At 55.1% G+C, this 22,730-nt stretch overlaps 11 protein-coding genes across 11 annotated transcripts; 7 read left to right on the top strand and 4 right to left on the bottom strand.

Annotated features, from left to right (window-relative positions):
* Positions 1 to 258: 258 nt before the first annotated feature.
* On the top strand, positions 259 to 1,571 carry V2A60_005402 (cupredoxin domain-containing protein; the record flags this gene model as incomplete). Its single annotated transcript, XM_083256714.1, has 3 exons — positions 259 to 877; positions 937 to 1,476; positions 1,537 to 1,571. 3 exons carry the CDS (start codon positions 259 to 261, stop codon positions 1,569 to 1,571), a joined length of 1,194 nt encoding a protein of 397 aa, XP_083112840.1.
* Positions 1,572 to 2,163: 592 nt separating this feature from the next.
* On the bottom strand, positions 2,164 to 2,516 carry V2A60_005401 (putative serf family protein; the record flags this gene model as incomplete). Its single annotated transcript, XM_083256713.1, has 3 exons — positions 2,164 to 2,198; positions 2,266 to 2,350; positions 2,454 to 2,516. The coding sequence occupies 3 exons, from the start codon at positions 2,514 to 2,516 to the stop codon at positions 2,164 to 2,166; spliced, it is 183 nt and encodes a 60-aa protein (XP_083112839.1).
* Positions 2,517 to 4,844: 2,328 nt separating this feature from the next.
* Positions 4,845 to 5,648, top strand: V2A60_005400 (uncharacterized protein; the record flags this gene model as incomplete). The annotated part of the gene is made up of 1 exon (XM_083256712.1): positions 4,845 to 5,648. The coding sequence occupies one exon, from the start codon at positions 4,845 to 4,847 to the stop codon at positions 5,646 to 5,648; it is 804 nt and encodes a 267-aa protein (XP_083112838.1).
* Positions 5,649 to 6,823: 1,175 nt separating this feature from the next.
* On the top strand, positions 6,824 to 9,044 carry V2A60_005399 (CTD-interacting domain-containing protein; the record flags this gene model as incomplete). The annotated part of the gene is made up of 5 exons (XM_083256711.1): positions 6,824 to 6,985; positions 7,086 to 7,309; positions 8,273 to 8,356; positions 8,408 to 8,603; positions 8,664 to 9,044. 5 exons carry the CDS (start codon positions 6,824 to 6,826, stop codon positions 9,042 to 9,044), a joined length of 1,047 nt encoding a protein of 348 aa, XP_083112837.1.
* Positions 9,045 to 9,560: 516 nt separating this feature from the next.
* V2A60_005398 (methyltransferase family protein) lies at positions 9,561 to 10,265 on the top strand (the record flags this gene model as incomplete). Its single annotated transcript, XM_083256710.1, has 1 exon — positions 9,561 to 10,265. One exon carries the CDS (start codon positions 9,561 to 9,563, stop codon positions 10,263 to 10,265), a length of 705 nt encoding a protein of 234 aa, XP_083112836.1.
* A 464-nt stretch (positions 10,266 to 10,729) lies between these two features.
* Positions 10,730 to 12,454, top strand: V2A60_005397 (ssDNA-dependent ATPase MGS1; the record flags this gene model as incomplete). The annotated part of the gene is made up of 1 exon (XM_083256709.1): positions 10,730 to 12,454. One exon carries the CDS (start codon positions 10,730 to 10,732, stop codon positions 12,452 to 12,454), a length of 1,725 nt encoding a protein of 574 aa, XP_083112835.1.
* Positions 12,455 to 12,717: 263 nt separating this feature from the next.
* V2A60_005396 (GEN1/YEN1 family endonuclease) lies at positions 12,718 to 15,126 on the bottom strand (the record flags this gene model as incomplete). The annotated part of the gene is made up of 4 exons (XM_083256708.1): positions 12,718 to 13,100; positions 13,437 to 14,873; positions 14,926 to 15,062; positions 15,113 to 15,126. 4 exons carry the CDS (start codon positions 15,124 to 15,126, stop codon positions 12,718 to 12,720), a joined length of 1,971 nt encoding a protein of 656 aa, XP_083112834.1.
* A 320-nt stretch (positions 15,127 to 15,446) lies between these two features.
* On the top strand, positions 15,447 to 17,174 carry V2A60_005395 (uncharacterized protein; the record flags this gene model as incomplete). The annotated part of the gene is made up of 2 exons (XM_083256707.1): positions 15,447 to 15,853; positions 15,908 to 17,174. 2 exons carry the CDS (start codon positions 15,447 to 15,449, stop codon positions 17,172 to 17,174), a joined length of 1,674 nt encoding a protein of 557 aa, XP_083112833.1.
* A 267-nt stretch (positions 17,175 to 17,441) lies between these two features.
* Positions 17,442 to 18,088, bottom strand: V2A60_005394 (dihydrofolate reductase; the record flags this gene model as incomplete). Its single annotated transcript, XM_083256706.1, has 2 exons — positions 17,442 to 17,933; positions 17,996 to 18,088. 2 exons carry the CDS (start codon positions 18,086 to 18,088, stop codon positions 17,442 to 17,444), a joined length of 585 nt encoding a protein of 194 aa, XP_083112832.1.
* A 576-nt stretch (positions 18,089 to 18,664) lies between these two features.
* On the top strand, positions 18,665 to 20,239 carry V2A60_005393 (serine--tRNA ligase DIA4; the record flags this gene model as incomplete). Its single annotated transcript, XM_083256705.1, has 1 exon — positions 18,665 to 20,239. The coding sequence occupies one exon, from the start codon at positions 18,665 to 18,667 to the stop codon at positions 20,237 to 20,239; it is 1,575 nt and encodes a 524-aa protein (XP_083112831.1).
* A 321-nt stretch (positions 20,240 to 20,560) lies between these two features.
* V2A60_005392 (uncharacterized protein) lies at positions 20,561 to 22,560 on the bottom strand (the record flags this gene model as incomplete). Its single annotated transcript, XM_083256704.1, has 7 exons — positions 20,561 to 20,802; positions 20,912 to 21,101; positions 21,172 to 21,866; positions 21,950 to 22,131; positions 22,203 to 22,264; positions 22,343 to 22,414; positions 22,474 to 22,560. The coding sequence occupies 7 exons, from the start codon at positions 22,558 to 22,560 to the stop codon at positions 20,561 to 20,563; spliced, it is 1,530 nt and encodes a 509-aa protein (XP_083112830.1).
* Between the last annotated feature and the right edge of the window lie 170 nt (positions 22,561 to 22,730).

Genomic DNA, 22,730 nt, shown 5'->3' with positions numbered 1-22,730 from the left:
TCTCTTTTCTTCGTCGGCATTCCCTCGCCTTCGTTGATTTCTTTTCCCTCTCTTCTTTTGTTCTGTTTGCGAGAGTTGTACTCTTCTTCTTCCGTTCCAAACCCAATCCTTTCGTTTGCCCACTTACACGAGCAGGTACTCAACAGCTTATAGTCAGCACTTGTATATTCAGTCACTTCAATCCTCTGAGAGGAACCAAAAGAAAAACCATAAAAAAAAAACAACAGTCTTCGACAAAAACCGAATCCACAGCTCACCATGAAGTGGTCAACAACCGTCGCGCTGGCCGTCGCGCCCATGGCCGCCATGGCCGCCAGCAACAGACAGCGCAACACTCACCCCGTCAGCCTCAACCCGCGCGCCGAAGCGGCGAGCCAGCTCGATGGCCGTTCGATTGCCCTGATAAGCGGTATGAGAGGCCAAGGCATCAGCCTCAACTCTCGCAGCGACGTCATCATCATCTGGGCAAACCCTGGCAACAATGCCCAGACCACTACCATCAACAAGGCTGTCACCGTCACCAGGACTGTCACTGCCGGTCCTGGCCAGGCCACTGCCGTTCCTGTCGCCGGAGGCGCCACGACGACCGTCAAGGAGGGCGAGACGGCCACCGTTCCCGCTGCTGGCGCCAGCCACACCGTCAAGGTCGGTGGCCCCGGCGGCCTCACCTTCCAGCCCGACCAGCTCAACGTCCCCGTTGGCGACTCCGTCGTCTTTGAATTCCTTTCCATGAACCACACCGTGACCCAGTCGCCATTCAACACTCCCTGCAAGGCCATGGAGGGCGGCATGGACTCTGGCTTCCTGGCCAACCCCAACAACACCGTTTCGCCCCCTCCTCAGGTCGCTATGCAGGTTATGGCCAGCACGCCGCTCTGTAAGCTCGATGTAGAATGATTGAATCTGATTCCACTGTGCTAACGTATGTATGTACAGGGTTCTACTGCAGACAAAAGGGCCACTGCGGTAAGGGTATGGTCTTCTCCATCAACCCTACTGCTGAAAAGACGCAGGCCATGTTCCAAGCAATGGCTATCGCGCAAAACGGTACCGGCGAAGCTACGCCGATTACTGGCGGTACTGGCCCTGGCGCTGCGCCTGCTGCTCCCCCGGCTGCCGGATCCGAAGCACCTAAAGAAGGTGGCAATGCAGAGGCACCCAAGGAGGGCGGTGCTGCTGAGACGCCCAAGGAGGGTGGTGGTAGTGCCGAGACTTCCAGAGTGGGTGGTGGCAACGCCGAAGCACCCAAAGAGAGCGGCAAAGTCGAGCCTCCTACCAAGGAGCCCGCCAACGCTGAGCAGCCCAAGGAGCCCGGCGCCACGACTCTTCCCAAGATTGGCGGCGAGGGATCTACTGGCGCCACTCCCGGCAAGGGCACTGTCGGTGCTGATGGTAGCTGCACCTGTGTCGTTGCTTGCAACGCCGGCGGCTTCCCTGCCGCTGCCCAAGGTGCTGGTGCTTTCGGCGGATTTGCCGGTGAGTATACCTTTTTCCCCTCCCCAACGATTGATACGGGCAAAGGCTAACAGTAACCAGGTGCTCTTCCCACCACCATGGCTGCCCTCCGTTAAGGAATGTCGCAAGCCGAGGCATGGGTCTGGAGTCGTTGATGTTGAATTTGAATGTTATGTCGTCCTGAGTATTTATCGTTGAATTTTTTGTCAAGTACCGCTCTTGCTCAGAGAGGCATGATTTGATTTACCTTTTTTTTTCTCTTTGTATGTGGATGTAGGTATATATATGGCTGCTATGTATCCTTGGACGAGGAAAAATAATGAAGCAACTCCTCATGTTAAGATCTGTCCACATTTGTATGCATTTGCATCGCTGTCCGTGCTCGCATTGTAGTTGGTAGCCGAGGCTGTCGTGAGATGATGAAGTCATGGGAGCTATTGAAAAGGTGAATAAATCTGGGTCAGCGTAATGGAACAATGCAAGCTAGCATTAATACAACAAAATCATCTATTGATGTCGAAAACAAAACAAAAATTCAAATGTATGATATCATGCTCCCAGGCTATCGTAATGATCCAGGCGCCCAAAACACCGCACCTCAGTTCTATAGAGATTGCCAAGTATTCAAAGAAAGGTGATTTGCCAAGCATGTCGCTCGTGGTAGATTATGCCATCTCGGCGGACGAGTTTCCGTTCGTAGGCATGGTCTTATTTCTTGCCGGCTTCAGCTTTCTTGGCCTCGGCTACCATAGGAAGGCGTGTTAGCAAACGGATGTTGGCTGGAGCGCGGGGTTGTATGTGGTCTCGTACCGGCGGCCTGCTTCGCGCGCATGATCTCGGCGGCGCTCTCCTTGGCGCGCTGCATCTCGGTTCCACTCATGCTGTTGCCCTTCTTCTATTGCAAGGGAAGAAGAGTCGTGGTTAGTATTGCGATGCCTCTGGATGCCGGGTCGCGGTGGCGGGGCATTGCACCAGCGACTGGCCGGGGGTCGACGCACCTGGGCGGCCAGCTTCTTCTGGTTGGCCTCACGAGCCTTGTCTCTCTGATTACCGCGAGCCATTTTGTCAGATGAAACGGAGAAAGCGACGGGAGGAGGTGCTTTGACAAGAGGTAGAGAGGGCCGGCTCGCGAAGTTGGCAGTATGTAATGGAAAGGGGAAGAAGGAAAAAAAAAGAATAGGCGCAGCGTTCCCGCCACTTGAGTAGCCCGAGGGCATTTTTGGTTTGGGTGGGACGCCCGGGTGCTGGCAATGGTCTAACCGCCAGGTGGCATGGATATTTATTTGTCCGCCTCGTTGTCGCTTGACTCGAAAAGTAGCGATGATTTTAAAATCTCATCTTCCTCGATACTTCGATGCATTTCTTTTGCTAGAAAGGGATTCGCTCGGTATGGCTTCGATTTACTGCCACTGAATAGCTGACGCTTATACGAACGCTGCGGTAGCATTTAGTACAAGGTCTTCTCTCATTTCTGCGAGGGTTAGGAACCTGTAAATAGAAAATGTATTGGATTACACCGAGTGTTGTTTATGAGCGGTTCCTGTAGATTTTCAGGTCGCGTATGCAAAACATTGTAAAAAGTGGAAGAGCTGCTACATAGGTGATTCCGATACCAGTCAGCGGCAAACTGCGCACGGCAATACCACTTCTAGTAGGGCTGCCAGGCTGCGATGGCCATTAACATAATGGCAACAGAGAAGCGCCTAACAAGGACGGCGGCAAGAGAATGCTCATCATCGGCATGGCTCTGCGGGGTAGAGCGACAAGGGTCACTTCTGGCTACCAGTACGGAGTATAGAGATTGGTAAGGAGGGAGGGCATCATGTTAGACCTGGCCCCAGACCTGGCCCTTTGAGTTGTTGGAAACGAAGCTGCAACAACCCATAATGCCCGAATGCGAAATCACTCATTGTTGAGAATCATCTGACACGTACTTTGTACTACTAATTCCGTGCCACGTCCCACTGTGCAAGATACGCTGTGGAAGTGGTTGAGACAGCCTTGCTGACTTGTGGTGTAGGGCATTGGAGAGGGGGATGTGGATTTGGTCAAAATGCAAGGGTGCCAAAAATAGATTGCTTGCGCACAAATGTCTCGATGACGTTGGCAAGTTTGGAATGTCAATGATTCCGTAAAAGAAGAAAGAATAAGGAAAAAAAAAAAACTTGCCGTATTCAAGGAGGGCATTCAACGGAGAGAGGTGGCATCCATGTAGTAGTTAGAGTGAGTGGACCCAGCGTTTTAGTTGCCGCCCAGTCCCTGAAACTGGCCGTCAGTCACCAACACCCAATCATTCACTCTTAGCGCTTCCATCTTGGGATGCACTCATGTCATCCATGTCCTCCTCCCCAGAGTTGTCCAGTCTCGTTTTCTTTGAGACGATTGGCTATACATACATTTGGTGTTGCGGAGCACGATCTTCCAAGTCTCACTCTTTTTTTTTTTTTTTCCCCGGAGGGCAAATCTTTCTCCCTGACTGTGAACCACAACCCCGACACAGCCATCCCGCATCTCACACCACCGACCTAACGCGCTGGCCATGAAACATGTATTCCATGAGCTTTCCACCACTGGTTCTGCTCCCATATTCCCATCTACCCTGGCTCCCTAACTGACCGATTGGATCTCCTGGCATCAATGCCAGGCTGCTCAAACAACTTAAACGGTGGAGCCCGCCCCCCTCCGCTGGCCGTAGCCGGCCCGGCCAGTATGGAGGCAGGGAGGATAGATACCAGGTGCCAGCATAACGCGCTGAAAATAGATTCCCGTGATGCAATTTTCGCCCGTCTATTGATTTAGATCCAGTAATGCTTCCAGGGGTGGTTCGCGTTGAGCACGCGATCCGAGGTTGCCCAAAGCGTGAACGCTCTGTACGCCATTCAGTCTTATTAAAGTTGCCTGATCTGCCCCATTGTCCCTCACCTGCTGCTCTCCAGTTTCTCATTTTCCCACTGGCATCAAACTGCAATGCTATTTGTTCTCTTTTACTCGTCATAAATCTTGCGTTCCAGATTTTCCTTTGTCATTCATTCATTCATTCTTCTTCTGCTTTTCCTTCCCACAAACACATAGGACTGGCTCCGCACTCATTCTCCCTCCTTCCTCCTGTTACACCTCCCGAGCTCAAATACGTTTCCAAAAGCCCTCATTCACTCTGCTGGTCAGACAATACTTTTATCGCCCGGTCATACGTTTACATAATGTACGCAGCCTTCATTCCTTACTGACCAGACCCTGTTCCTCCCTCTTTAACAAGCAACAGTCCGCTTACAAGCCCATAGACTACGTCCTGGTGCCATCCCCCCGATCGCAGTCTACCAAGCATCCTGCAGGATAACGACGGACACGCACATTCATCTCTCCGAGAAAAAAGTACCAAGATTTGCACAATGTTGGGTCTCGGATCCCTCCATGGGGCTGGGTACTTTGTGCTCCAAGCCTTGCGCGCCTGCACTGTCATCACGCTTCTCGCCGCCGCCGCTGGCTGCTGGGTACTCATCGTTCAGGTGGACAAGTACAGGTCATTCTTCGTCTTCCAGTGCATTTCCCTCTTTTTCACGTCCATGGGCTGCCTGTTCCTCATTATTGCAGAATTCCCCGTCATAAAATTCGTCCGCAACTTCTACCGCGACTCTTGGCCAGTTCTATCCGACTCCCACGGCGTTGCCTGGATGGGCGTCGCCATCATCATCATTGGATGTCACATCCTGGGGACACTGAACGAGCAGGGATATGACACAGATGCCTTCAATGGGCCCTTTTCCCAGCTGGTTTTATCCTCCGGTATTCTTTGCATCATCTTTGGTACCCTCAACATAATCTGTGCCCTCATTTGGCGTGATGCCAAGCAGGGCATCACTTCGCGCGATATCCGCGCCCACGGTTCTCTCGCCGGTGATTGCGCCACGCTTCCAAGCTACAGCGCCAGTCCAGCCTCGTCGGTCCGCAACGAAAAGACGAGAAGCAAGTTCATGAGCAAGATATTTAAGCGTGGTCCTGAAGCCGATGATATCAACCGCCCCGTTAGGCCCATCATCAGCGGTCCGTACACAACTGGCCAGGATAATGGACAGACTGGAGCCACCAGTCCCATTGTCCCCGGACTCAAGCGACCTGACACGGCTTTGCACCCGATGAATGGCCGACGAGCCAGCAGTCAGTACTCTGTTGTCGACCATCTCCCCCGACATTAATCATGCCGGCCTGTGGCGTGGAGTTAATAGGCGTCGGAGTTTGTCATTTTTTTCTGTATCAGTACGGTATACCACAGTGGGTTCATCCAAAGTCGATGACCGGTTCTTTTGTCACCGAGTTTTTCTCACAGTGAGCATGAGGTTTCGCTTCAGTAGAAAATAGGGAAATCAATGAGAAAATTTATAAACAAAGAAAGATCATACTGAAAGGGTAGCCATGGCTTGCTTGTTCCAATAGTTGTATAATTAGTAAGTAGCCAGTACCGCGCTGTGAAGACCCACGCCGAGATTCCGCCTTGTGTTGCGGCCAGGACCTCCAGGATTAATGTACTATTGAAAGACAGCAGGGCTTCTTGTCCCGGAAGAACAAAAAAAAGCAAATTCTAAAGAAATTGCTGCGATTGTTATCGCCTTCGTATTGGTGCCTACCTATGCTTTGTGAAAGAATCGCCCAGTACCTAGGCAACTAGGTAGCTACCTGCCAACTGCTTAGGTACCAACAAGACCCCAAAACTGAAGTGGAGAACTCAGTCGTCAAAGATGCACGTGATTCAAAGCCCAGGCTAAAGCCTGTCTAAGAAACCTACGATCGTGACCAGCCATCGCTCCCATCTCTTCTCCATCATCACCTTTCAACAACTCGACTTGTACCGAACCATCGAAGCGAATCATACAGAGTTGTCTTAAGAACTCTTCTTTTCATTCTCGTACCAAGGTCTGGGACGCCCGCGCTGCTAGGTACCTCTGTATATGGTCCATCACAAGGCGTCGCTCTGAAGCAGGCAGTCACAGCAAATTTGTGCAAACATTGCGCTGGGCATCTGTTGTGACTGCATATCATAGAATACTAAGCCCATTTGAACTGTTCTTCTATTGCCGTATCAGCAGAAAGGCAATGCTAACATTGCTGTGATTTTGTTGCTGGAGCGCATTGATTGACCTCGCGAGCTTTTGTTCTTTTGCCGTGCAAACAGTTCCCCTTCAGCAAGCGTCGCATTTGCTCAGGAGTAAAACTTTCCCTGAGACGACATAACCATCTCAAGTTCCGGAATAATTGCACTTGCACCATCTGCACAATCCCATAAAGCTCCAACTCTGCACTACTTCGTTACCTGGCCTCGGTCAAAGACCACAAATACACCTCTTCGCAATCACGCACAGATAATCTCGCCATCATGTCGGCGGAATCGGATGAAGTTGCGGAGGATTACCGTCTTGCGCTCGAGGACCTCACCTCGAATATGCGTTTCGAAATTAGCAACTTGACTGTGATCGCACGAGAGAACACTGAGCATGCGTTGGCCATTGCCGAGGTCTTGCAACAGCACATTCTCAAGGTAGGATATATGCCAATAAAATCCCGTGATAGGACGATGAGTCTACCTATTAAACATCGCAACACGATTCTATTGTCCGGACAAGCTAACCGATTCTTAGGCACCGCCTGCTAAGAAGCTGCCCGCTCTCTATGTGCTCGACTCCATTGTAAAGAATGTTGGCACCCCCTACACGCTCTATTTCGGTCGGAATCTATTCAAGATATTCATGGAATCATATGCAATGGTCGATAACCCTGTGCGAAAAAGAATGGAGGATATGCTCAAGACCTGGAAGGACCCTGTCCCGGGGTCCATGGATACTAGACCAGTTTTCTCCCACGAGTTGGTCCGCCCGATAGAGAATGCTTTGATGCGAGCACATGCGGCTACCATGCCGCAACATACAATGGCTGGGCGAGGACGAGGAGTGATGATGCCGCACCGCAACACACCTACACCACCAGGAATGCGTGGCTTCCCAATGGGTGATGGACAGGGTCAGTTGCAGAATGGAGGACAAATACCCGGTCAATACCAGAGCCATCCATCCGTGAGTCAAAATTGCCGCCCAAGCTCTCTTCAGCTTCCTGACAGACGACAGGCCAACTACTACCGTCAGATAACGCCACAGCCTGGCCAACCACCAGGACCTCATCACCCTCCAGGACACTATGGCAGTGGACCTTCAGGAACAAACGTAGAAATGTTGAATCAGGATATTCAAAATCTGATTGTAGCGACACAAGCCGAATTCTCACAGAATCCGCATGACGGGGGTATTCAGACCAGACTTAAAGCATTGATGGATCTTCAAAGTGTCGTGCAAAAGTCGACCTTGCCTCCAGACCAGCTTGAGCTTATTAAAAACAAAGTAACTGAACTGGCTGCTGTAACCAGGCCGAGTGCGGCCCCTGCATACACAGGGCAAAATCTGCTACCTACTCGACCATCCTCAGGGCAGTTTCAACAAGTAACCCAATCCTCAACCCCGTCCACCAACCAACGTCCGCAAGGGCAGGTTTCTCTTGATGCTTTGCTGGGCCAAGGAGCTCTTGCGGCTCTGATGGCAAGAACAGGATCCAACTCCAACAATACAACACCCAATCCTCCGGGCTCCGGAGCAATTCGATCGCCCCCTCCTCCGTCATCCCAAACTCCAAAACAGGCAGCGGCGGCCCCAGCAGATGCAATGTCTTTGCTTGGTAGACTGCGACAAGCAGGTATGCTGCCACCGGCCGCTACTCCAGCGCCGCCGGTTCCTCAAGCTGCAGCTCCGCCTCCCCTAATCCCAGCCAACATTGCCAGTATTCTTTCCGCGGCAAAGGCTGGTGCTTTCGGGATACCCAATATCGCAACAAGCGGCCTCAATGAAGTCATGTTAAAGCAACAGTGAGTCAACGCATAATGGAACAGTGTCGCTGCATACTAATAGTGTAACAGATCACCGGACAACATCATCAACGCGCTATACGACGACCTTGGGCCACCGTGCGCTGAATGCGGCAGACGATTCAAGCGAGACGTGGAGGGCGATAAGAAGCGACGGGTTCATATGGACTGGCATTTCAAGGTGAAACAGCGCAGCGCCGAGGCGGAGAAGAGAGGGACGCATCGAAGTTGGTATGTTGACCAACAGGTAAGTTCGAGTACCCAATTCTTGTGCAATGCAGATACGCTGTGCTAACATCATAGTCAGGACTGGCTTAAATCACGGGAAGTTGTCGACGCGGACCACGTCGCGCAGCCAGAGCCCTCCTTGGAGGAGCAGTCCAAAGCTGCCACTGGACCGAAATACATCCCGGTCCCAGAACCCACCAGCGGTATCAATAATGTCTGCCCGATCTGCCAAGAGAAGTTTGAAAACAAGTGGCTCGATACAGCGCAGGAATGGGTGTGGCTTGATGCCGTCCTGGTACGTAATCGCGCCTATCATGCCTCGTGTTATGCCGAGGCTACGAGGGACCGTGAAGGAACGCCTGGCGCTTCGAGGCGCACCCCAGAGCCTGTGCTCGGGAAGAGAAAGGCCGAGTCAGGCTTGCTGTCACCCAAAATTCGGACACTTAAAACAGCATACTAGGAGTGGCAAAGCATGAATGGGTGGGCGTTGTTGATTTTCTCGCCACATTTTACTGGGATTGATATCACGATAAGTACTGGGCATTGCATGAAGGCGGCGTTTGATGTCATGAGCCGGGTGGATGTATATTCCCTTTCACACGGAGTTTTTGGAAGATCAGCTATCTGTATATAATGCCCTCAAAGAGTGACCGACTTACTGCGCGTCTCAACCACAGGCAGGTCAGCATTTGAACCATGTCAGGGCTAAAATGAAATCATGGAAACCCCAAACTATCCATATCAAATAAATGCCGGTAAAAGAATCAAGTTTATACATTCTGTTACAATATGTGAGGGGTAGAGATTGCCGAGCCGGACCCCGTGGGGGAACAGCCTCGGCTGGCTGCCGGCTCCTATCCAAGAGATTGCCGGATCTGGCAAACTAGAACGCACCGCGTCCCACTGTCCATCGCCGCGCTGCCGCCGGTTGCCACTCATCCTACATAACACCAGAAGCTCTGCGATTTCTGCTACAATGACCGCCGAATACTCTTTACAGCAGATGTCCTTTTTCGGCGCGGTCCTCGTCTCCGGATTCCTCACGGTGCGCGTCATCATCCCGCCGAACCGGACGCCGGCGGACCGGGCGTGGAGCAACGACTCGCTGTGGTTCGCGCGCAGCAACGCCGTCATCAACCTGGCCATTGCGGCGGCGTCGGCGCTCATACTCTACCACGCGGTCCTGACCGTGAGCCCGGCGGCGGCGCTGGCGCGCGTCTGCCCGGCGCCGGACCAGCGCAACCCGGCGCTCTTCGCGTGGAGCCCCGTGACGGCGGCGTCGTTCCTCGCCATCCTGGCCGGCGCGCCGCTGCGCATGGGCGCCTTCAGCGGCCTCGGCGAGAACTTCACCTTTGGGCTGGCCAAGCCGCGCGGGCTCGTGACGACGGGCATCTACGCGCACGTGCAGCACCCGAGCTACACGGGCATGTGGCTGGTGGCGGCGGGCAGCCTCGCCGTCTTTTTGCGGCTGGACGGCGCCGCGGGCTGCTTCGTCCCGCGCGAGTACTGGCCGCTCGTGCAGCGCTGGGGCGCCACCGCGTACGCCGGCGCCGGCCTGCTCGTCGTGCAGCAGATCGCGACGAGGGTCCTCCAGGAGGAGGCGATGCTGAAGGAGCTGTTTGGCAAGGAGTGGGAGGCGTGGCACGCAAGAACCAAGAGATTCATTCCAGGGGTGTTTTGATGGGAACGGGAGCTGGATTTTGTACTCGTGGCTGTTTTGCTAGATGTGGTGAGGCTATACAGATGAACACACTGGCAAAGTGCACGACTGCCGGAGTGCATATTTTCAAGAGGTTAGATTAGATTAGATATAGCAATTAGCATTATTAGAAGACCGAAAGACATTTCATGAAATTGATATTGCACTGCGAAATGATGAAACAATCTCATCAAGAATGCAGCAACTCATGCAGATTTCCAGTAACTACCGTATTTCATCATGCCCTACTGCCCCGCCACGGCCGACCTCAGGCCTGTATGACGCGCTCCTTGGCCACTTTAAACGCGTCTCCCAGTGAGTCCGATTAATTTTTTGAGCAACGTCAAGCCGTTATTTTGGTACAATCACCCATCACCGTTCTCTGTTTGTCCAAATTCCACAATTGCTTTTAATTTTTTTTTCCTTCTAGCACAGTCGTCTCGCACATGGCTGTCAACTGCCCGATATGCAACAAACCCGTAAAGTCCTCCGAGATCAATAGCCACATCGACTCTGGTTGCCTGAGCTTCGTCGTCGAAAAGGACTCGCCACCCTCGACGGACACCAACGGCACAGCCGCCTCGCAACCGCCGCCGCCGCCGACACAGAAGCGAAGTGCTTCGAGTTTCTTCTCGACTCCCGCGCCAAAACGACAGCATAATAATGGCGACGCCAAGCTGGTGACGCCGGTGCCGCTCATCGGCAAGAAACGCAGCTTCGAGGAGGGCCCAGGAGCGAGCGATTCCAGCATCAACGCACCGCGACCACGAGCCGGTGAACCGAATGGGGCACCTGATCCGCTTACTGGAGGCGCCGAAGGGGCTGCGCCCGTGGCGGCAGCAGCCCCATCCACCACGACACCGGAGAACGGCAAGCTGGTCAAGCGCACGAAGCTCAACAAGGCGGCGCCGCTGGCTGAGCGCATGCGGCCCACGACCCTGGACGACGTCTGCGGGCAGGAGCTCGTGGGCAAGAATGGCGTGCTGCGCGCGCTCATCGAGTCGGACCGGGTGCCGTCCATGATACTCTGGGGCGGCGCCGGCACGGGCAAGACGACGATTGCGCGGTGCATCGCCCACGCCACGGGCCGACGCTTCGTCGAGATCAACGCGACGAGCTCCAGTGTAGGCGAGTGCAAGAAGCTGTTCCAGGAAGCGGCCAGCGACCTCGCGCTCGCCGGCCGGCGCACCATTATCTTCTGCGACGAGATCCACCGCTTCAACAAGGCCCAGCAGGATGTCTTCCTGCGGCCCGTCGAGGCGGGTACCGTCACGCTCATCGGCGCCACCACCGAGAACCCGAGCTTCAAGGTCGTTCACGCACTGCTCTCCCGCTGCCGCACTTTCACACTGCAGGCTCTCAGCGCCGACGACGTCGCTGGCATCCTACGCCGGGGGCGCGATGCCGAGGTCGCCGCGGGGAGCTATCCGCCCACGGATCTCGTCGACGACGAGATGCTGGCGTACCTTGCGCGCTTCGCCGACGGCGACGCCCGAACCGCGCTCAACCTGCTCGAGCTGGCCCTCTCCCTCACAGCGCGCCCCGGCATGACCCAGGCCGAGATCAAGGCGTCGCTGACCAAGACTCTCGTGTACGACCGCGGCGGCGACCAGCACTACGACACCATCTCGGCCTTTCACAAGTCGGTCCGCGGCGGCGACGCCGACGCCGCCCTCTACTACCTGGCGCGCATGCTGCAGTCGGGCGAGGACCCGCTCTTCGTCGCCCGGCGCATGGTCGTCATCGCGAGCGAGGACGTCGGCCTGGCTGACAACTCGCTGCTGCCGCTCGCCACGGCCGCATACACGGCCACGCAGCAGATCGGCATGCCCGAGGCGCGCATCCCGCTCGCCCACTGCGCCGTCGCCCTGTGCCTGGCGCCCAAGAGCACCCGCGCCTACCGCGCCCTCAACAACGCCTACACGGCGCTGCGCGAGCCCGGAGTCGCCGCCCTGCCCGTGCCGCTGCACCTGCGCAACGCCCCGACGCGGCTGATGCGCGATCTCGGTTACGGCGCCGAGTACAAGTACCCTCCCAACTACCGCGACGGCCGTGTCAGCCAAACCTACCTGCCAGAGGAGCTTCTCGGACGGCGCTTCCTGGACGACAGAGACTTGGGAACAGAGGTGGACCCGGATGTGGTAATGAAAGAGAAAGATGGAAGTTTGTAGGCATGGCATGAAACGGAGGGAAAAGGACGGGAGGGACTCATCATAGCATTCATGGCGCTCAGATTCTGTAACAATAGTTCGTCCGGATCATATTTCAGCATTGGTAACTAAGGGTTGTAAAATTTGGAAATAGGATATCACCAAGACATTGTATAATTCAGTCGCCGTTCGTGGCTCTTCTTCTAAACCGCCCATTTATGGTGATACAAATAATGTAAACGATAATGCTACACGCCAGAAACGCCAATATTTTTGCATATATTTTACCCTTCCGTAAGATCAATAATAGAAATGTCGCTCCACCGTGCCACCTTGCCCTTGATCCTGGACCGAATAAGCCGAGCTTCTTCACGGGCAATGACCTCGTCCCTCTCCTCGATGTCCACCTCGATTTCGCGCAGCAAACCTGCAGCACCAGGGACAAGTAGCTTCTTCCTGTGTGGTGGCGTTGGGCTACCGCTCCTGTCGCCAACGGTGACCTGGCTCTCGTGGGGTCGGCGTTTGCTGGGCGACGAGGGCTCTGCCGGTACCAGATCGGATATGGATAGCAGAGAGGAATCGGCGTCAAATGGGTCATCAGGCAGTTGCCGGTTCTCTGAAGGCAAGGAGGCAGGCTTCTTGAGCACCGGTTCAGCGGTCTTTCGGGCTGTAAAAATGTCCAATGATGTTTGCTTGTATTTTGGAGCTGGCTTTGACGCTACAGCTTTTGCCGACTTCTCTCGCCGCCCCAACCCAGCTCTTAACCTCGACGGCGAACTAACCGCGCAAGGCTGCGAGCATACGGAGCTAGCATCAGTCGCAGACTGAGTGGTAGAGGCCTGAGATAAGGTTGCCGGAGATGATGGCGAGGCGTGGCAGGGAGGACTGGACGAGATGATGATGGGCTCCGAACAGACAGTGCTTTGAGAACGTCTAGACGGTATGTGTAAGCGTACGACGTCCTTATCTGGGCTGCTTATAACAGAGGCCCCGGTCTGCTTACTTGGAGATCGAGGGTGCGTCTTCGGCGGTCGGGGTAGTGGAGGTAGCTCCTGAGATTGCACAATGGCACCAACTGAAGGGGGCATGTTCCTTTGTGGTGGCGGCGGTCCTTCCTTCGTAACGCCCTCTGCCGCCAGAGTGGTATTTTTAGAAATTCGGAAAAAGCTGTCAATAGCGCCATTGGGCATCCCGGCGTCCTTGACAGGCTTGGCCGACTTATTGGGTAGCTTTTTAGTCGGTGACTTTCGAAGTGCCTTGACAGCCTCGGCTGTCTCGAATTTGTGTGTCGATTCAGGTGCATAGTGTTTGACCACGCCTTCCAAGACCCAGGCAAGCTCAGGCACCGCTACGTCGAATAACTGTGGCGTCTTCGTAGCCGTCACTCGCGCCGGAGGGAGATCTTCATCACTGTTCAGTGCGAGCCCATCTCTCCCGTAGTCGGTGTCTTCCGCCACCTCTGTTGACAAGTCTATTGGAACCACCTCTTGTGGTATATACGAAAGCCGCAGTTCCGAGGTGGCGTCTGTGCTGAAATGTGTCCGGCGTTTTGAAATGTCTTGGATGAGATTGCGCGACTGCATCAGGTTCTGGACAAGCATTGCTTGACCGAGAACTCGAATGAATTTGATAGCACCTTCTCGATAATCCCAGCCGAATGTCTCTCGTGTAAACTCGCGAAGGGGTTGCAGTTGGACGTTATTTTGTTGCTGTACTCTTTGCCGAATCGCGTCTAGATTGTTTTGCGGCGAAACAACTGGATGAGTATAGTATCGCAATACCTCCATGTTCGGAAAATCGTCAGGAATAACCAAGCTCTTGTGTTTCGTTCGAAAATGTCCACTTTCATTGGTGGCAAGTTCATGGCGAAGCTCTGCCCTCCATGCATCGATGCCGTCCGTGTCGGAGGCCTTCAGACGGCAGAGTGAGCTGCCAAAACCAGCAGCTGCGGCTTCGCACGCCACCTTGACGCCGCATCCAAAGATCCCAACAGGGAGGTAGTCACCGCCGCTCATCAGAGCGACTAGCACCATGCCCTGCCTATCCAAGCCATGATTAGCAACAGAAGCTGTGTCGTAAAGCGAGACGTGAGTGGGCCCTGTGGTTGTCTTTCCCTCCGAGGACCAGTTGCGAAGCGTCTTTGTGCAACCAAACATGATTGTGTCGACATCTTCGCTCAGCACTGCGTCAACAATGCCGTGCCTTTGCAGCAACGCGCACTCTGCCTCTGCTTCACCCGGCGCATCGAGAGCAGGCAAGCCAAACAAGCGAATCAGGCGCTTGGCCTGTGAATTTGCAAGACCATCCCCACGACCCGATCGTTTGTGTCGCTTGGTAGTAGGCTTATTAGGTCCGTCGAAGACACATACTGGCTGGACGGGAATGGCGAGCAATCGGACAAGTCGGTAGAAGAGTGTTCGAATCGCAGGATTTGTGCCACCTAAATGATCGGTAAGATTGAGCGTGGATCACCACAGAATGTCACACTGTACCTCTTGCAGCCTGTGCTTGAAACTGCCAGATTGCGACATCAATGGCGAGTCGTAGCGGGCGACCTTCTGCCCTTAACGTGTCCGCTGCGAGCTTCGCGAGTGACACGCGCTGGCCGGAGCCAAGCTCTCCGTAAATGCTAACTTGTGTCAGATATTATCTGAAAGAGGCAAGAATGAGATAGCATACCCTTTAATACCCATCAAAAAATCATAGTGGCCAAATTAGCATCATTGGCAGCGAAATTTCGTCAACTGCATAGCGTGAATGTTACTATGTAGGTAGTAGGAGAGTTCAGGCGATGGCCTGCCCCGCGTTGCTCTGGTGAAAGCGCTGATTGTTGACTTTGTCGGGGATCGGCGCGCCTGATCCGCCGACAACGCCAGTGCTGTACCTAGCAAGTGTCGCTCGCAGTAGTTTCAGTGGCCCGCCAGGGGGTTCCCTGAACGTCGAACCGCTGAGGCTCTCCACCATCTCATCACAACTCTGCCTGCATGAGGATCACTGCGCCCATTGAGGCATTATGGCATCCGGAAACGGCCCAGCTCTGGCTCATAGAAGCGTCTCTAACATCCGGACCGCTCCAGGACAGCAGCCGACACCCTCAACACCACATACACCGCCGCGAGCCATCTCAGGCTCCTATGGGTCACCAGCAACCGTCCGCGCCGACGATGATTTTTTGCTGATAGAAATCGGTTCTCGAAATATTCGAGTGGGATTTGCCGGTGACAGCGTCCCGAAAGCTGTATTGTCGAGCGGACCGCGCGAGCAACGGCGTGCGGGTGACTTTAGTCGGTGGACGGAGCCAGGAGCCCAGAGAGAGCACTGGGCACCCGAGCATGAGATTTGGCGGTATGACTTGCGAGATTTTGATCTCGGATTATTCCAAGATAAGCTAGAGAGGATGCTCCGTGATGCATTCACGCGGTACGCGGTTCGGGTCTGACCCTAATGACTTGACCAACGCTAACTCGTAACCAGACTTCTACTCATTGACTCGCGGTCACGGAGAGCTGGCCTGGTACTGGATCCCGCGGTGCCCATACCTCTCCTATCAGCTGTGCTCGATGTCTTATTCACACAATTCCAGGCACCTCTGGTCTCTTTGCTAGCCTCGCCAACCATGACAACAGTGGCGGCCGGCGTGCGCTCAGCGCTAGTAATTGACATGGGCTGGTCCGAAACTGTTGTCACAAGCGTCTATGAATACCGCGAGGTCAGGTCCTCGCGCAGCATACGAGGGGGCAAAAGTCTTCTCAATAAGACCTACACACTATTACACAAGATCATAACTGGAAAAGAATACGAAGAAGCATCGCACGAGTCCGAACATGTGATTGCCTTCTCTGAATGCGAAGATATCATGTGTCGGCTCATGTGGTGCCGCGGAGCAGCATATAAATCAGCGCAAAGACAGTCAACACAGCTGGATACAGTTGTGGAACAAGACGAAACAGACGCGGATGCATCTCATCCGCGAGGAGACGCCAGAATTCCGCTCCACTCAACCTCCCCACCAAAACACATCGACGTCTCGTTCGAGAAGCTGGCCGACGTGTGCGACGACGTCCTATTTGATCCATCTACCAGCCCATCATCTTTCGATGACCATGAGCTTCCTTTGCATTGGCTTGTGTATCAACATTTACTACAGCTACCGCTTGATGTTCGGGCTCTTTGTATGTCCCGTATCATGTTCACGGGAGGCTGCTCAAATATTCTAGGCATTAAGGAGAGGCTGGTGGATGAAGTGTCCAGTATCATTGATAAGCGTGGTTGGACGGCAGTTACTGGCAAGGGGGCCGATCGCTCACGAAATAGCACGCAGATCCGTCGTAGCAGCGCAATGACGCGATCTGTCGAGTCACCCGCTCCTTCGGAGTCGAGCGATGATACCGAGCGATCTCGGTCTCGGCCAAGCTCCATCGCTACACAGACAGAAGAGGATGCTATCGAGGCAAAGCTGGCCAGGAACCGAAAAATATTACCCCATTTTCAAGGCCAGCTGCGCGTGATTCATTCCCTAGGCCCATGGGCGGGCGCCAGCTTGCTCTGCCAGTTGAAAATTCCTGCCATGGCAACGGTCGACAAGGAGCTCTGGCTGCAGCAGGGCGCTAGCGGGGCATCGCGCCCTGGAGACGTCGACGTCAAAATGCAGCAGAGGCAGAGCATGGGGGCCGTTGGCTTGGTAAGAGCAAGCGGTGGTCATCATGTGAATTGGACACTTGGAACCTGGGGCTCCATCTGAGCGAGACATGTGTTTATCTTGCGGATGCCACACGGGCCTTGACGCGTTCTAAGTGCTATGAAGAAACCAAAGACTCATTCATTACATGAGAGGAAGTGGTCAAGTGAGGATTATGTAAACGAGTATGATTCATGTCCGTGATACCATTGATACATTCGTAGTGAAATCCGTATCATATAGAGACTATGAAAGGTTCTTTCTTGAGTTATTTTCGGCATTTCATGCACCAATTTGGGGCATTTCATATAACGCCGCTGACTGCCGAAGCTATTCTCTCTCCCACATTTGGAACTCGTATTCAACACCCGCTTCTTCTCTGCGTCCATTCTCCGCTGCCTCCTCTCCTGTCCACATTTTCCACGCCTCATCCGACCTCCTTGTCCAGCCCGGTTCCGTGCCCTCATCTGTCCCGAGCTTGATGGGGAAAAAGGTGTCGCAGTCGTACTCAGCGTCGATGCTAGTGAGGAGCACGCGCCGCGCCTCAGGCCGCTGTAGCGCTGCGGTGTAGATCTGGCCGCCACCCATGACGAAGATGCGGCCACCACCGCAATGCGCACGCGCGTATTGCAGCGCAGCCTCCATTGATGATACGCGCACGGGTTCGCGGGCACTGGGCGGTGGTGGTGACGGCGGCGGTGGCGCGGTGACGGATCGGCTGATGACGATGTTGAGGCGGTCCTTGAGAGGCCGGAACTTGGTAGGGATCGAGTCCCATGTTTTGCGGCCCATGACAACAGCGTTGACTGCACCGGGAGGGCACTGCGAGCAAGTATCAGGACTAGATAAGGAGCGAGGTAAGGCGGACTTTTGTTGGTACATACGTGAGACGGAACATGGGTGGTGACGCGCGCAAAGTATTGCATCTCTTTGCGCAAGCCCTTCCATGGCATGGTACCACCGGCACCGATGCCCATGCTGCGCGTCGCAGCGACGACCAAAGTTAATTCAAGCGGTTGCATTTTACGGGTTGGATGATTGGCTTTCCCTCATATGCAGGTGCCCAATGATGAAGGTCAATAGCGGAGCGATTTTGCACGCCAACGAGTAGAGCCGTCGCGACCACAGTCGACTACAGCACAGTCAGGCAACAAATACCCTTCTAGAACAGAAAATTTATGTCAGGAAATGATTTAAAAGATGATTGAAAACAGATTTGGGAAAATGAGCATATACATAGATGGATGTGTATGGGAAGGCCTATGCGTAATAGATGAGCATGTATTTCGCGATTAGTATTTGACTGTTTGGGTTGCGGCTCGATTTCAGAGAGGTCAGCGCAAAGATCAAAAGACGCGCAAAAGTAGGATAGGTCCTAAATAACAAGATCGCTTGTCTTCTAGAAAAAAAATAAGGACTGCGATTCTGTCATGTAATGCTGATACTGTCCCAGATACCACACTCGGCTAATTGCATAACGCCCTTCTTGACAAGTTTCCGACCTCTAGCTTTCAACGGGACAATATTCAACAGCATACACATCAACGGCCATCATGCAAAGGCTAATAAAACGGATACATTGCCCGTCGCCGAAGTTGGCGACGCGGCCAGGCGCGCATCGGGGCTATGCGTCCGCCAAACGCCCCTCCAATGGGCCCAAGCCCGCGCTGGACATCAAACACATCCGCCAGCACCCAGAGCTGTATGAAACGACGTGCAAGGAGCGCCTGTACACGGCGCAAGCCGACAACCCGGCCAAGATCATCGCGCTGAGCGAGCAGCTGGTGCAGCTGCAGCACAGCGGGCGGCACCTTCGCGAGCGCGCCAACCTGCTGCGGCGGGTGCTGGCCAACCCCGCGACGCTGACCGACGACAGCACGCTCGAGGACCTCAAGGCGCTCAGCAGGGAGGAGCTGCACGCCGACGCCCGGCGCATCAAGGAGGAGCTGGCCGTCATCGTGGAGGGCGAGACGGACGCGCAGCGGGCGGTGGAGGCGCTCGCGCTGCAGCTGCCCAACCTGACGAGCGCCGAGACGCCGCGGGGCGCGGAGCCGCGGGTGCTGAGCTACATCAACGAGCGGCCGCTGTTCGACGAGGAGGGCCGCAGCAGCAGCAGCGGCAGCCGGCACATCTGGCGGTCGCACGTGCACATTGGCGGCGAGCTGGGCATCCTCGACTTTGCCAGCGCCGCGACAACGTCGGGCTGGGGCTGGTACTACCTGGTCGGCGCGGCGGCGCAGCTCGAGCAGGCGCTCGTGCAGTACGCCCTCGCCGTCGCCACGCGCCACGGCTGGACGCCCGTCGCGCCGCCCAGCGTCGTCTACAGCCACGTGGCCGCCGCGTGCGGCTTCCAGCCGCGCGACCAGCACGGCGAGCAGCAGGTCTACGCGCTCGCGCAGTCGGACGAGGACGCCGCCGCCGGCGTCCCGCCGCTCTCCCTCGCCGGCACCTCGGAGATCCCGCTCGCCGCCATGAAGGCCGCGACGACGCTCGACACGGCGGAGCTGCCGCTGAAGCGCGTCGCCGTGTCGCGGTGCTACCGCGCCGAGGCCGGCGCCCGGGGCGCCAGCACCCGCGGCCTCTACCGCGTGCACGAGTTCACAAAGGTCGAGATGCTCGCGTGGACGCGCGCCGACGCCGACGCGGCCCGCGACGTCTTTGACGAGATGCTCGACATGCAGACCGAGATCCTCGGGTCGCTGGGCCTGCACGCCCGCGTCCTCGAGATGCCCGCCCACGACCTCGGCGCGTCCGCCGCCCGCAAAGTCGACATGGAGGCCTGGTTCCCCAGCCGCCAGGAGCACAGCGACGGCTGGGGCGAGGTTTCCTCGGCCAGCATCTGTACCGACTACCAGACCCGCCGGCTGCAGACCCGCGCCAGGCCCGGCGGCCACGCGGCCGGCGGCGGTAGCGGCGGCGGCGGCGGCGCGGACGTCGAGTTCCCCTGGACTCTCAACGGCACCGCGCTCGCGGTGCCCCGCGTACTGGCTGCCCTTCTCGAGGTCGGCTGGGACGAAAAGGCCAAGACAGTGGCGATCCCCGAGTGCCTTCGGCCGTGGATGGACGGCCGCGACAAGATTGGTCCGCCGACGCCCCGCAAGAAGTCGACGTCCAGTTCAAAGCCGTAAGAAGTTGGGAATCAAATAGAATTTTATAGAGGGTGGGCTTGGCGGGGCTTGGAGGGCCTCTTGATACATAATGCCTGTAGTATCCTTCTGCATGTACGAATATTTTATCTGCATTGGACTTGGCTTTTTAAGCCCCGGTTCACATTCACTGAAAATAATACCACTTTTTTTTCATCTTAAATCATTGATCTAATTATGGTCATAGGTACTCTTGGTGAGGATTATCCTTTTGATAAATGGTAATGTCAATCATAAGCTGTCGTTATTCGTAAGACGGAAGGCATCAGTGTCCAAAGATTTGAAAAAAAGGTCGCCTCTCCATCACCGCGGCGGCGGGCTGATTGTGTTCCAGGTATGGTTCTTGCTCATGGTTCTCTTGCGCAAGTTCAGCATGATGTCGTGCTCCATCTTGGTGATGTCTTTTTCCAGGTCCTCGTCGTCGCGAGCATACTGCGCCTCCTTGCGCCGGTCGTACCATATCCAGACTCCCACAATGGCCGCTGTGATAGGGATGGTGAGGAGGAAGAAGACCCATAACTTGTCGGAAATGACAGGATCGGCGTCTGAATTTCCATCGTCAGCAATGTGCATACTCTCAATTACGCAACACGGGGGTGGATAGTCTCGTTGACCAGGGAGAGAAAGGTGGTAGAAGAGGAAGGGAGAGCGTACTGGACTGGAAGTTGAAGAACGTCATGCTAAACACGGAGGCGAGGAATGTGCCCGGGAGAAAGAGCGTGCCGAGCAGGGAAATCATCTTCATGGCGGTGCTGTCGCGCTTGCTGGCGTGGGCGATGCGGCGCTGCTCTCCAGCAATTTCGAGGTTGAGACGGGCTTCGCGCTGCGACATGATATTGTATAGCTGTAGTGGTACGACAGTCATTAGCCACTCGCCGCAAAGAACAATGCTCCTCTCAGTAACTTCAACGCACCGCTTCTCTCTGAACCTTGAGTCTCTGTAGAGTTGTGTGGATGTAGTTCTCCAGACCCGTCAGCTTGACCTTGTAGAAGTCCATGCGGGCAAGCATCGACCTATGAAGCCTATCCAGCTCTCTCCTCTGCGCCTCTCTTGCCGATGCAGCTTGGCCAACAGCACCACCACCCCCATACCTCTTTATCTCTCCATTTTCACCCTTTCCATTCTCGGCCAGCATCCGCCTCGCCTCGTACATGTCCTTGAACAGGCTCATGGCCTTTTCCATCTCTATGGTCAGCGCCATGTACGCTTGAGGCCGCTTCCAAAGGACGTTGGAATGGCACTCGACGAGGTCGCGGTTGAGGCCGTCGACTTCGAGGCGGCCGTTCTGGAAATACTGCTCCTCAACCTCGACTTCGTCGCGCATGCTGACGGCCTGCTCTAGGCGGCGCAGCCAGTCGCGTGCGTCGCGCTGCTTCTGATCATTAGCCGGCGAGAGGTCGTGCGCGAGGAGTATGGTAGGCAGCAGCAGCGGGTGGCCGACCTGAGCTGCGCACGCGCGCAGGTGCCGCAGCGCTGCAACCACGTCTGACGAGGGTGTACCCTTGACGAAGCCCGTCGTGACGCCCGTCGCGAAGCAATGCGACAGCATCATCTCCCAGCCGCGTGTCCGGCCCTTCTTGCGGACATCCGACTTGCGGTGCAGGATGTCTAGGAGGTGGGGGAGGCGGTAGGGCCACGGATTAGTGGCGAGGAAAGTAAGTGAGATGAGAGCGGTTGCGGGTAGCACATACGTAGATGCGGGTCGACATCGTCGTGATCGTAGGAGGTCCAGAAGAACGGTCCGACGACGGACGTGGTTTCTATGCCTCGAAAAGGCAACCGGAGAACCCGGACCATTTGCTCGTAGGCATCCTTGGGGAGGGATAGAACCTTGGGCATAAAAGTATCCTTGTCCTGGGCCTCAGTCTGCACGCTGCGGGCATGTAAGAACGAGTCCGCGACTATCCTCATATAAAGATCTTTCCATTGCCATTCAGTACTTACACTAGTCGAATGCCGCTCAAGAGGACCGTACCATGACGCAGCTCGGGCGGCGCAAACACCCCCTTAGTAATGTTAGCATAGCTTTGTCGACAACAGACGCTCACAACCAAACCCGGGCGGGAGAGAGGGGGGGTTCATACCCTTTGGTGAAGGAAGTTTTCAAATTCATCTGGTGTTAGAGGATGCTCTTCGCAGGAATTATGGAAAGGGTCCTAGACTTTTGGTAAGCTTTCTCAAACCTTCTGTTCTCCAAGGAAAGGTTACCACCAACCGAGTAATTAAAGATTTCCACATACGTCGTCTCCTCGTGCACAACGCGACACTCATTGACATATTGCCGAAACAAATAGTCATCCATCCTTTTCTTCTGCTTCTTCTTCCTCTTCTTCTTTCCCCGCAGCGTCTAGATTCTCAGCGCGATATGGCCGGCACGCAAGTCGGGGGGGAGAACGACCAGAGAAAATGAAAAAGGCTGGTGATAATCTCGCGTGTGCCACTAGTCACTGTACCCCAGCCAGGCCTGACACC

The sequence above is a fragment of the Cordyceps javanica genome, chromosome 3 (assembly GCF_051103115.1).
Source record: "Cordyceps javanica chromosome 3, complete sequence".
In the NCBI taxonomy this organism is placed as follows: Eukaryota; Fungi; Ascomycota; class Sordariomycetes; order Hypocreales; family Cordycipitaceae; genus Cordyceps; species Cordyceps javanica.
Note: the sequence above shows the minus strand (reverse complement) of the source record. Positions and strands in the feature narration are given on the sequence as shown.